General features: G+C 39.0%; 1 protein-coding gene across 1 annotated transcript in view; it reads right to left on the bottom strand.

Annotated features, from left to right (window-relative positions):
- Positions 1-3111: 3111 nt before the first annotated feature.
- Positions 3112-12652, bottom strand: part of LOC140237936 (carnitine O-palmitoyltransferase 1, liver isoform-like) — a 41919-nt gene continuing 32378 nt past the window's right edge. The window contains exons 9-17 of the mRNA XM_072317865.1: positions 12265-12394; positions 11158-11300; positions 10158-10357; positions 9210-9363; positions 8186-8257; positions 5817-5980; positions 4806-4962; positions 4219-4335; positions 3112-3297 (exon numbers count right to left, since the gene is read on the bottom strand). Coding sequence (XP_072173966.1) covers positions 3112-3297; positions 4219-4335; positions 4806-4962; positions 5817-5980; positions 8186-8257; positions 9210-9363; positions 10158-10357; positions 11158-11300; positions 12265-12394 — 1323 coding nt within the window. The remainder of the gene's footprint in view (positions 3298-4218; positions 4336-4805; positions 4963-5816; positions 5981-8185; positions 8258-9209; positions 9364-10157; positions 10358-11157; positions 11301-12264; positions 12395-12652) is intronic.

Below are 12652 nucleotides of genomic sequence, written 5' to 3'. Positions count from 1 at the left end.
TTTTGAGGAAGGAAGATTTGACTTGTTTTTCTTTTTTCTCAGGCAAGCAATCCTGTCCTTTTTGGTATCTTTGTGGTTAATGTTCAAGAGAATATTAGTATACCCACTTGTTTTATTATATAACAATTATACAACACTAGTAACATTCCTTCATATTGATGTCAATTCTTACCTGGTAAATATCTTCTACAAATATCATATTTCTCACATGATCAGAGCATTAAGATAGATTTCAATATTTAAAAAAAAAAAAATCTTGTTTCCAACATGATCAACTTATGATTCCCTTGCTTGACACAAACAACCAATGCTTAGTTCACTATTAATAGTTTTCAATGTTGCAGTACATGCTTACAGCTTCAGACTGCTATGCTATGTCGGATTCTTTCAATGACCTATCACCACATAGTGCATGATCTGTCACTTCAGAACTTTGAGAAAATTGCAAAATATTGATTTTCTCGTATCAAAGTTGTACATTTGAATTTATTTGTTTTACATGACTACAAAGAAGGCAAACAACTACAGGACTGATAACCTAAAGTCCCCTTTAAAGGGATGATATAGTTTTGGTTGTGATGGAGATTTAGGTTTTAACTTTATTGAGATAATTAGAAACTACATTGTACTTATATGAAATATTAAAGAGCATACAATTCTACGAGGAATTCAAAGTATACTTGATGAAAATCGGTTTTGAAATGGTTGAGATATCCACAAGCAAAGCAAGACAAAGTGGTCATATAAAAGGTGGGTTCCACTTTTTATTAGGACCTCTTCCTTTTTTGATATCTCAGGAATTTCAAAAGCGATTATTTTCATCAAATAAAGTTTTGATTCCTCTTCGAATTGTATGCTCTTAAACATTTGATATAAGTGGTTTCTAATTGTCTTGCAAAGAGTTAACCCTAAAAAGACTGGGGGGGACTAAAAGGCCCCCCCCCATGACATTTCGCGCGATTACTCTGCAACACGCAATGCTCTCTCTGCGATGCTCTATGACTTTTTTCTTTCGAGTTTCCCGCACATTTTGACGCCATGTACATGCACGTGAGACCGAAAATGGCTCAAAAATGTGATTTTGTGTACAAAGTCAATGCAAATTGAGTTTTTTCACATGGTTCATATAAATATGCTTATTTTTACTCTCAATGGCTAAAATTAATTTGTTTTAGTAGTATTATGCTTCAAAAAGTGTCTGCCACAAATTTTGTTTAAAAAAACAGCAAAAACAAAGGTTGAAAAAACAAAGAAATACATAAGAAATTCATAAAACAATGAAATAAATAAGAAATTAATTTTGATACCGAATTTTTTTCATGTACATTTGCGAAGAATGCCACAAAGAATAATTAGACCAAAAATGAGCACTTTTGGAGCTTTCTTTACTGCTTTAGATCAAAGAGTCTGATTTCTCGCATAAATTAGCATAATTAATCAAAATAAAATAAAAGAAGACTATTTCGGAAAATTTAAATATACAATCTTGTAGATTACATCGAACACTACCATTGTGCAAATTTCCACGGCGATAGCGCAATCCACGGCTGAGATCTTAAGGGGGGGGGGCCCTTTAGGCCCCCCCCCCCCCCCCCAGTCTTTCGAGCTACCAAAATAGCCCAGTCTTTTTAGGGTTAAAATCTGAATCCCCACCTCAACCAAAACTATATCATTCCTTTAAAGGACTGCTAGGCAGTGAGGATAAAGTGCCTTGATTTGGGGCACAGCCACTGCCAACCAGAGTAATTGAACCAGCGACCTTTGGATGGATACAGCCTGTGGTCATGTCCACTGAGCCAAAAAGCTTCTGCTCAAATCTTCCAGATACTACGTTTTCCTCTTACAGACAAGCTGCCTCACTTCGTTTACAAAATGATATAGAGTACCATAGTGTGATGTCACAGCCATTCATTGCCATGGAAACTGGTTCTAAACAACCTCACCTTGCCAAAACATCTGTGAACACTATTGTTGCTAACCACGCTCGCATCTGGTTCCAACCCATGTTACATAACAAAAGACTTTGCCATCATCATCACTTTGGCACTCTGTATACCATGGAAATAACAGGAGGTTAGATGTGCAAATTTTATGAAGAAATATCAATTTCTTTGCATATTTTCATTTACTGTATTTCTTTTCTATCGCCCGATGCCAATATTTTGCATGATTCATCAAAGTCTGCAGTTCTATAGAGACACTACACTATTAAACTGGTTATGAATAATCCAACACATTACAATGCACCAGACAAAAACTACTGTAACTTTACTGGCCTGGAAATGTGAGAAGACAAATCTTCTTGAAGTATAATTTAATATTCCACACCATTCTCAAGATGATCTTTAATAGACAGAATAAAATCAAACAAACAAAAATCACAGAAATTTCATCCAAGTCTGATCTCAAATAAAAGAATATAAATCCTGGACTTCTCCAGATTTCAAATATTTCAAATTCATTCAAGGATAATTCTGCTCAACTCTTCATTACTGAAAGAGAGATAGGCAACAACTATGAGCTCTAGATTCTATTTGCAAAGAGCTGTACATGGAAACCTGCGAAGGAAATTCTGTTCCTTACAGTGGAATAAATAAAATGGTGACTGGATAGAAAAACATGAAAGGCATGTTTTGATTGCATCACAGTAGAGTATAAAAGGAATGACATGCATAATCTATTGAATTTCACTCTCCCTTGTTCCTTTCAACTCAGACATTTCAGAACACACATAAAAAAAAAGTCCCCTTGCCCGTCCACACTACATTTAGATACATTTACAAGGCCACTGAACATAACATACATCTTCATCACTGACCTACTGTTGAGTTGAACTAAATATGGCATGTACCAGATATATGGCAGACAGCCGTATCTCAGATGCTACTGGTTAATTCGTCGGTTGAGAAAGATTAGGCTGTTGGTTAAGGCACCACTAACCCTATGTCGTTAACGCCCTTATCTTTCTGAACTGATGAATTGCTCACCTTGCTAACACACCCCCTTTTCTGCAAATTTCACAACTGGCCATAGGAGTGGTGGCCAATTTGCAGGGCCTGCCACGCCAAGGGAGGGGAAGGGGAGGGGAATAGGAGGATTTAGGGCGATCCCTCACTCAAAGAGCGCCCTCATGTCATCCAGGCTCTTGTAGAGGTGGTCCATGAAGCGCTGGGAGTTGGTATTCGGGCAAGAGTGCTTGGAGGAGACGTGGAAGTAGATGCGCGTCTCCTCGGGGATCATGTAGGCCACGCCGTAGCCGGAGTCGGAGACGGGTGCGAAGCCCCCACCCGGACACGACTGTCGATGGAGAAAATGGGAAGAGCTTGAAAAGTTACTTCATGCAGGCGCAACAACACATGTCACTTGGGACAGCAAGTGCCTTGAATGAGTACACAGCTGAATTCAGCATGCAGGTAGGGGAAAAAAGCCATTCATACCACATACTTTGCTTTGTATCCTCAAATTTCTTTTTTTTTTTCTTTACCGACATTGTTTTAAATTACTGTGAATGGCCTCTAGTTGCTGTGGGAAAATATCCTCAAACGACATTGGAGTCAGGGAGTTATCTGAGCATATCATCTTGACCATTAAATCCTCGCCTACTGACATGGATCAAGTTAAAGAACAATCTCGAAGAGTTGTTATCGTAGTTCATATATCACTACCAAACAACGATTCATATTTTTAATGTCAGCACCAGCAGAAACTGTATAAATTTCAGGATAAGTCTATGGGTTTAATCATTGACATGTAGGTCTTCAAAATGTCACTCACTGACAAACTTTTACACAATTATGAAAGCTTACAAAGTGATTTTTATTTTTTGTGTGGCAAAAGTACAGTGACCTTTGACCGTGACCTTTTACACTACCATGTCATGCAAATTGTTCATCTTCATTTAACCATCTTCCAAGACTATATAAACACCAGACAGCTAAAAATGTCTTTAGGTTTTAGCCAAGATTCAGTGACCTTTGACCTTTTGAGGGATTTTGCCCCAGATAAAATCGGCACATCTATGCCGCAAGTAACTTCCCTGGGCTGGGCCAGGCACTAAGGAAAATTTGTTGGAGTGATAACAATATCTGGGACGGATGGACCAACAGATGAACAGACAACTGAAACGCAGTGCCTCCTGTACCCCAGGCGGCAGAGGCAGACAGACTGAACTGTTTTCATTGGAATAAAAACCCCACTAAGAGAAGGAGATTTTTTAACCTTGTCCTTGTAGCCGGGCTCGTTGACATTCACTCTGCCCAGCATCTGGCTCTGTGGGGTCTGACTCGTCGACAGTGTCCATGGCAACGAGAGGGCGGTCTTTAGGAAGTCACTTTCCTGCCGAGATCAGGGGGAGAGGAATATACTGGGTAATCATTAATGTGCCGAGAAGAAAGGCAGTATGTTTGGGATTTAAGAACCTAGGACCAGTACACACAAGGTATAACTTCACAGAAAATTGAATTATCAGAGAATTGATCTACACAAGAAGTAAGCTCTCTAACTCTACAGGATATTATTGTATCTTTCAAGTAATTGCTTGAGGTAACAAGATACCTGTAAAACTATCTATCTCACATCTAAACACTGTCCTTCATAATGACTCATAATCTGTCATATTGAAAACCTAGAAAGGACAAACCAAAACTACAGATTTTCTCTTTTTTTTTTCTTGCTGTATCTGTCTGTAAGTGAAAAAAAAGAAAGAAAATGTAACTGCAAAATTTCGGCAAAAAACAAAAAGCAAAACTGATCCATTTCATTTATGCAACATCTAAAAATATGTCATCAGGAAAAACTGCACTCACAAGGTTGGAGCCTTTACAGGCCACATACAGTGCGAACAGGTGTCGGTCCACCCCGCGGCCGTTGGTGCAGTCACGGAACATCGCCTGGTGATTGTTGATGGTGCGCTGTAGCAGCCGAATCTTTTCCTCTTTGCTCGCAGAACCATCCTCCATTGCCCTTTATTCAAAAAATAAATGAAAATCATTTATCTTCATTCTGATAATCTTTTTTTTTTTTTTTTGTGGGGGGGGGGGGGGAGGGATCATTTACACTCACGTAATCAATACAGATGTTTTAGCCTTTTTACAAAATTCATAATTCCTTAGAGTGTGCAATATATTTGCAAGTTGCATCATATAAAAAGGCTCTGCCCACAGAAGCATCTTCCATAGCTGTACTTGATCAAAATCACTCATCTTAATTTTTGTTGTTGGGTTTGTTTGTTTGTTTGTTTGTTTGTTTTTTTTGGTGGGGGGTCACTTTGCATTGTATAATCAGTCAAACAAGTATCCTTAACTAAGTATTAAGTAGTAACCTTAAATTCTCACATCACGCAGAATTTGGGAGACAGCGAACAAATCCTTTAATGATATCACTGAAGATCAAGAGATTTTCAAAAACCTTAGTGTGAGTGAGGCAATGTTTTATTTGTCAAACACTGACAAGACTGCAACAAGTGCTAAAAAGTGTGTGTATTAGTATGGTTTTGGTGTACTTCTTATAAAACCACTGCACGAATACTGCAATGCATTCTTCCTTTATTTGTTAGTATTGGGAAAAGAAAATATCTTAGATGATGATATGGGAATCAATTAACTAATAAGCACAACACCTATCACTTCACCATCATTTGCACTCAGTATATCATGTACCAGCAGTGACCCCAACTTCGGGGGGGGGGGATGCTGCGATTAAGAATACAGCATGTCCCTCTAAACCCCACACACACACACACACACACACACACACACACACACACACACACACCAAAAGAGATTTCATGAGGGTGGAGCTGGGATCTTGCCACTCACAGGACGAAGTCTTTGCACTCCTTGGTGAAGGACCGCACGGTCTCCGTCCGCCCCTCACGGTACAGGCGCAGGGCGCAGGACTCGTACGTCAGGGCAAACTTGCCGCCCGAGTCCCGATAGTAGGTCAGTTGGAGGGCCGTCTGGATGTAGCCGTCGGGACTCAGCTGGAAAGATTGAATATGAATCATCGAAAATAATATCACAATGGCAGGTTAGAAAAATGAGCCATTTCACGAGTGAAAGTTCCATTGTGGTCATCGATAGAAGTCCTGCTCTTGCAAAAGTTTTCCCCAGAAGATGGCTTTAATATCAGAACACAGAAGAGCAAAATCTTGGCTCTGACTTTTGATATTTTCATCATTCAGAAGTGAAAGTAATGTGTTGAATAGAAATGCTTCTGACTTCTTCCTGTTTCCTTTCAGACAAAAGATATCACATGACTGTTTCCATGGATACCATGAATCCAACTACTGCTCTGGCGCCCACCACACAAGTTGTTATCTACCCATTTTGTGCAAAGGACTTTGGACGGTGTGTACAATGCAACGGGGTTTTTGGTGCCAATGAACACTAAAAGCACGCAAAGCGTTAAAGGGGACGGCTAGTAACTGATCAGTGGGAATCAGTGGGAATGCTGGGGGATGATTGTTCCAATCCTTGGTGGGATTCATTTAAGGCCGCGTTCATGCGAATTTCGTAGCCAGAATCACAAACATGAATCATGATTCAAAACGGCGTTTCAAATCACGGTCTCAGTGGAAGAGCGTTCATGCGGGCTTTCGCAATGCTGATTCTGGCTCAGCTCATCCTTTGCCATTGCGCAGCGCACTGCGCAGTTTGACCTTGTCTCTGCAACTCAAGCCAGATCTCCTTATTCCAATTGTACACGCCGTTACGTTTTTACTGCGGTGAATACTTTCCGATAAGCTGTGGCATTCAGGCTCTGCCCACAGATCGAGGAACAGATCGAGGAATAATCCATATTCTTCGTCTCTCCAATTGTTTTCCTTGGTAGACACAGCGCTGCAACCATTACTTTTATCAACTCAATCGGAGAGTAATTACATGTATTATTATATTAAACAGTTAACGTTAGATACGAGCATAGAATCGGTGTATGGCGTTGATGTAAACAAACAAGTGCAAGTATGGTACCAAAACACACGATTCATAAGACGTACCCAAGCGCGCGAACAGAACAAGAAGCTGTGGGATACCCCATGAGACACGCATGCGCACAGCGCACAATGACGTCATAGAATCATGATTGAAATCACGGTTGCGTTCATGCGATTTCTGCGATCGTGATTCTGGCAGAATCATGATTCAAAACGCCCTTTTTTCCGCGTTTCAGATCGGCGTTTTGAAACGCGTTTAAATGGAAAAATCGCATGAACGCAACGCAACTAAACACGTTTAGCGACTAAACGTGTTTAGAAACGCAATTCTAGTTTCGCATGAACGCAGCCTTAGAGTACATTATATATCTATTGTTGTGTGAAAATTATTTGCTTCAGAACGGTCTCATATTCAAGTAATGTGCAGTTTAATGTTTCCAGGTAAGCATGCCTGTACAGTGACGGGGCCTTAAACTGCACATTACTTGAATACGAGACCATTCTGAAGCAAATAAATTTCACACAACAATAGATATATAATGTACTCTTACATGAATCCCACAAGGATTAGAACAATCATCCCCCAGCATTCCCACTGATTCCCACCGATCAGTCACTAGCCATCCCCTTTAAAGGCTGCAAGTGTGCTGTCTCTAGGCCCACAATGGATGTTTGGGAAGTACATGTATAGACTACCAGTGTAAAAACAGAGGGTGTGGCTGTCGTTCCACAAAATGTGGCAGTCAATACCTCATGTCAGCAAAACAGTTGTCTATGAATTAAAACATTCCCACCTAGAGATTCATAGAAATCCTCTAATTATTCCAAAATGAGCAAAAACAAACAAATAAACAAACATGAATGTTTAGGTTGTATCTTTTTAATGAAAAACATAACTTGATTTGCTCCCTACAAGATTCTAGTATCCATAAAAATATGGTGTATGACCTAACAGGCTCCCACACGCAATGGGAGAATAGGAAATTAAATATCTGTTTACCACTTGAGAAAACTACCAGTATATATTTCTTTTCTGGGAGATTACATTGTAAATGTATATTGCCACAGCCTGAAATACTTTAAACTTTTTGTGTTTATAGAGTGAATATGAAACTTACTACAAATGATGAACAGCTAAAAGTGGCATTTTCTTCCCCCAGCTCTATCAAGGGTCAGAATTACTGAAATTAGAAGGTGGTGTATACGGATGCCTGTCATTGAAGGACACTAGGTCTCAAAACTCAAACTTACCTTGACTTTCTTCATAAATCCCTTTCCATAGTGGTCATGATGAGTGACAACCAAGTCAAGGTCAGGCACTTTCTGTTTATTTGAAGAAAATGAGAGAAAATATAATTTTGTCATGTGAGTGATAAGGAAGATTTTGGTCTGCTCTCTTGCAATATGCTACATTATTCTGTTGAAATGAATGTGTCTTGCAAATCAGAAATGTAATTAATAATGTATATGATGATGAAACAGCATTTATATGCATCTATACATTAAAAAAATAGTTTAATTTCAAATCCAGGTTAGTTACCATTTTTTTTTAATACTAAGAACACATTTACAGTGAAAAGAATTACAAATCTCGATAATCATTTCTTTAAGTTGCAGGCAATCATTTAAAAAATCAAAAACAGCAATATCTGTTATATTAAAGAAGGGTAGGCTAGAATATGAGAGATGAAGTTTCAATCAAATCTGTAAGCTATAAGATACCTACAAAATCCTGCAAGTCTACAGAAATTCTAGTGTACTAAAATCACACAAACATAAATGCATGTATAACAGTTGAACTCTAGCAAAATCAATTGGATAAAATTATATGTGTAGGGCATATAATAAGACAAAATTTAACAGATGTAAACAGATATACAATACACTCAGCATACTTAATCAAATATATGCATAAATATCTACTACAATATACAGCTGTACATGATGTATGATAAAAAACAACAGGTTCTACATAAGCATAATATATAATGCATAAAATATGGCAAAATATAACAGATACAAACAAATACATTACATGAAATCAAATATATATGTAATACAATATATTTGATTTGCACAAATATGTTACATGAAATAAAATATATCTGCAATAAAACAAACATATACAAATATATATATATATATATATATATATATATATATATATATATATATATATATATATATATATATATTACATACAGTATACTATAATCCAACAAACACAAACAAATACATCATACTAAAACAACATTCAGCACACATAAACAAATACCTTGAGGTGTACATCCCTGGCATCAATGAGTGTCTTGTATAGAGGGTCGATGACCTCCCAGACCAGCGGCTGCGGCTGACGACCAGTCAGACTCTCCCTCGAGCGGGGCGGGGCGCAGTGGCCATCTTTGGTGTACAGGCTGAGGTCCAAGTGCCTGACCAACCATTGACAATGAAATGACAGAAATATTATGTAAATACGAGTTCTTGCATGAAGAGTATCATTTCAACTTCTCTCTTCAACTTATCCTTACCATCTGTCTGTTGATGTATAATTTTACGGTGGAGTAGGTCTTTTGGGCTAGGTGGTGAGATGGTGAGATGAGGTGGTGAGGTGATGACATTTGTCATGTACCTTTGACCTTCATCCCTGTCATTTCAGGCAATTACCAGTTGTTGCTGATTTATTTCTATCCTTCTTACCAGATGGTATTACAAATAGATGGACATTCCCAGTTAAAATACAGTGGAATTTGACCTTGAACTTTGACCTATCACTTATCACCACCATCAGGTTCATACAAATTTTAAATTCATTCCTACCCTGTCCACCAACTTAATCACTGATGTTTTCAGCCCTTATCATTACATTCCTGGCTGAGGTAATTACTAGAAATGGCATTTTTTGCAAAAGTTTTAAGTGACCTTTGACCTCATCCTTGGGGAGGGATTTTTCCAAACGTTTAATGCAGTGCTTCTATACGTCATGGAGCACACATGGGCCAGGTACGATCAAAATTGTTTTCCTAAAATCCTGATAAAGGATATGTGCAATGGACTGACAGACAGACGGACAACCTGAAAACATGATGCATTAGGCTCCCTTCACGGCAGAAGCGTGAGAAGCAACAGAGAGAAATAAGCAAATCTCTGTGACATTTTGCTGAGCCCTACGTGCACATGGGGTGAGAAGCAAACTTTGGACGCCAGCTACAAAGAGAAGACTCACTCCTCCATGACACAATACTCCAGCATGTGAGCCATGACCAGGGCGTCCCCCCACGAGTGCTCCACGTTCACCCCGCACTTCCCGTCGCTGAAGACCACGGCGTGGAAGCTCTTGTCAAACCACACGTTTCCCCCGTCGCCGGTCAGCGTGTACCTGGCGCGCGAAGACATGTCGGGGAACGTCAGCGTCTCCAGCGACAGCTAATGATGCGGAAAAATGATGAGAGGAAACAAGAAGTGAAGAAATTCAATGAGGAATACACTGAAGGGAGAGTGTGTGTGTGTGAATGATAGTCCTAGTTTGCCAGCTGTTTGGGACTTTTAAAGCTTACTTATTACTTACCATGATATTACCACAGCTTATTTGTCCATGGGCACAGTATGATGAGAGGACTTTAAAACAAGCCAAATTTGCAGCAAGTCAAACTTATTGTACCCTCACCTACCCTTGCTCTGAAGATTTGAGGGACTCCTCTTTTTTATGAAGAGAGAGCAGCTGGTAGGCATACTTGAATAAAATTCTGTAGTAGCCTCTTGTACAAAGACAGAAAACAATTCACAAATCTAATTCACAAATTTACAAATTCATTCATTATTAAGGCTGTTCTCAATTCACGGTGTACCATCTGCTTCTTCATTCAATAATTAATTCATTGGCTCATTCGTATACTCATTCATTCATTTATTACCAATTGATCTATTTGTTCGTGCTTCGATCAAGATTTTGTTTCACAAACAGACTTCAAAATGCTGACAGCATGCAAATCATATACAAAGATTAGAGAGATACATTGTATATCACAAGCATGATTGAAATTTGTGAAGGATGAGATGTTTTCGACAAGCACACTGTCTCTTACATAATATCAGCTGTTGATGATACTGCAGTCGCATTTAATCTCCAGCAAATACCCATTTCATCTTTCGAAAATACATCTCAAGTTGACAAATTTGTATCCCGGACAGGGCAAAATAGACAAAAAAGTGGCAACTGGCATTACCAGGAATATTGAGGACTCCAGGATTTCCAGAGACAGTGCGTTGACCCCGGACGTGAAGAATTCACTGCGCAACTTGGCCCACTCAGTGCGATTCATGGTGGTTAGAGCAGCAAGATAACGACTCCTAGCAGCTTCATCTGAATCTGTGGAAAAAAAAAGAAGTTAATTCATATAAAGAAATATCAATCAACAAAATACTGATTAATATTGAAACACGTATTTATGAAATTATATAATGATGGATAACAAAATAGTGAACACATTATACTAATCTGTCTATCAAGGCTCACATGCAAATCTACATATATGATCTTGTCGAGAGATACAACATATGTCGGAATGCTTCTAACATATACATATAATGTACACATATACATATATATATATATATACACACATATATATATATATATATATATATATATATATATATATATATATAATATATATATAGATAAGTAACAAAGCTGCTGCAACAATGTTCATGCTGTATTCACCAACGGTTCATTTCTTCACACAAATTTTCGAGCGTCTCGCCGCCCTTTCTCAAGTGTTGATATATATATATATATCAATATGTATATACGTATATACACACACGACTAAACAAAAGTAGTTAATAAGTGATTCAGTTACTAAGTATATGGACAAATAGACACAGTTACCCCCCCCCCCCCCCCCCCCGCCCCCAACTCCCACTGCCGCGCCCCCTTGGTGATATATCAGAACCTCTCAGTGTGGGCACAGCATAGGATATTTTCTAGTATAGTCAGCAAAATATATCAGCATAGTCAGCAAAATATGACAGCATACCCTGAAGGCTACATGTAAGAAGAAGGATTAAAAGGATTATGCATATATCCTTATCCAGTTGCATGCATGCACTTACTGTTGGGGACATCCGTGCCAGTTGGTAAACAAGGCACAGGAGCAGATGTGCCAGTTGAGAGATGAGGCACAGTACAAATTAATTCAAACAGTGCCAACACATGCATTGTCAAAGACACATATGTGAGTATGTGTGTTGGGAGGGGGGGGGGGGGGAGGGAGCAGGGTTCTATTTTCAGATGGTAACCATGGCGACAGACCTGAGGAAAGATGACCCACCTGCCCGCTTGTCCGCATCCTCCAGAATCCATTCAATTTGCTTCTCAATGGCCGCTGCAGAAATGACCTTCCCCCGAGCGTCGTGTGTGTCAACTTTGTAAAAGAGCCCCTTGCGGTATACCGTTATGTGCTGGAAGAAAAAGGATGCCACGGAACAACATCACACATCCTGCTCGAGTATGTATGCCCGTGATTTCCTTTGTCATGGCTCCTACTTAAAAAACACTGATCAATTCAGTGCTTATTTACATCGACGTAGGGCTATTTGTCAATCAGTTGCAACATCGCAGAGCTTATATAAAATGCCTCTGCAAAACAATCCTCAAAATTGTCCGCGCTGCTTCAACATGAAATCAACATGGTCATCTATCTATAGCATAACTCCCAT

The sequence above is a fragment of the Diadema setosum genome, chromosome 14 (genome assembly GCF_964275005.1).
Source record: "Diadema setosum chromosome 14, eeDiaSeto1, whole genome shotgun sequence".
Taxonomy (NCBI): Eukaryota; Metazoa; Echinodermata; class Echinoidea; order Diadematoida; family Diadematidae; genus Diadema; species Diadema setosum.
This window is presented reverse-complemented; position numbering and strand designations above follow the sequence as displayed.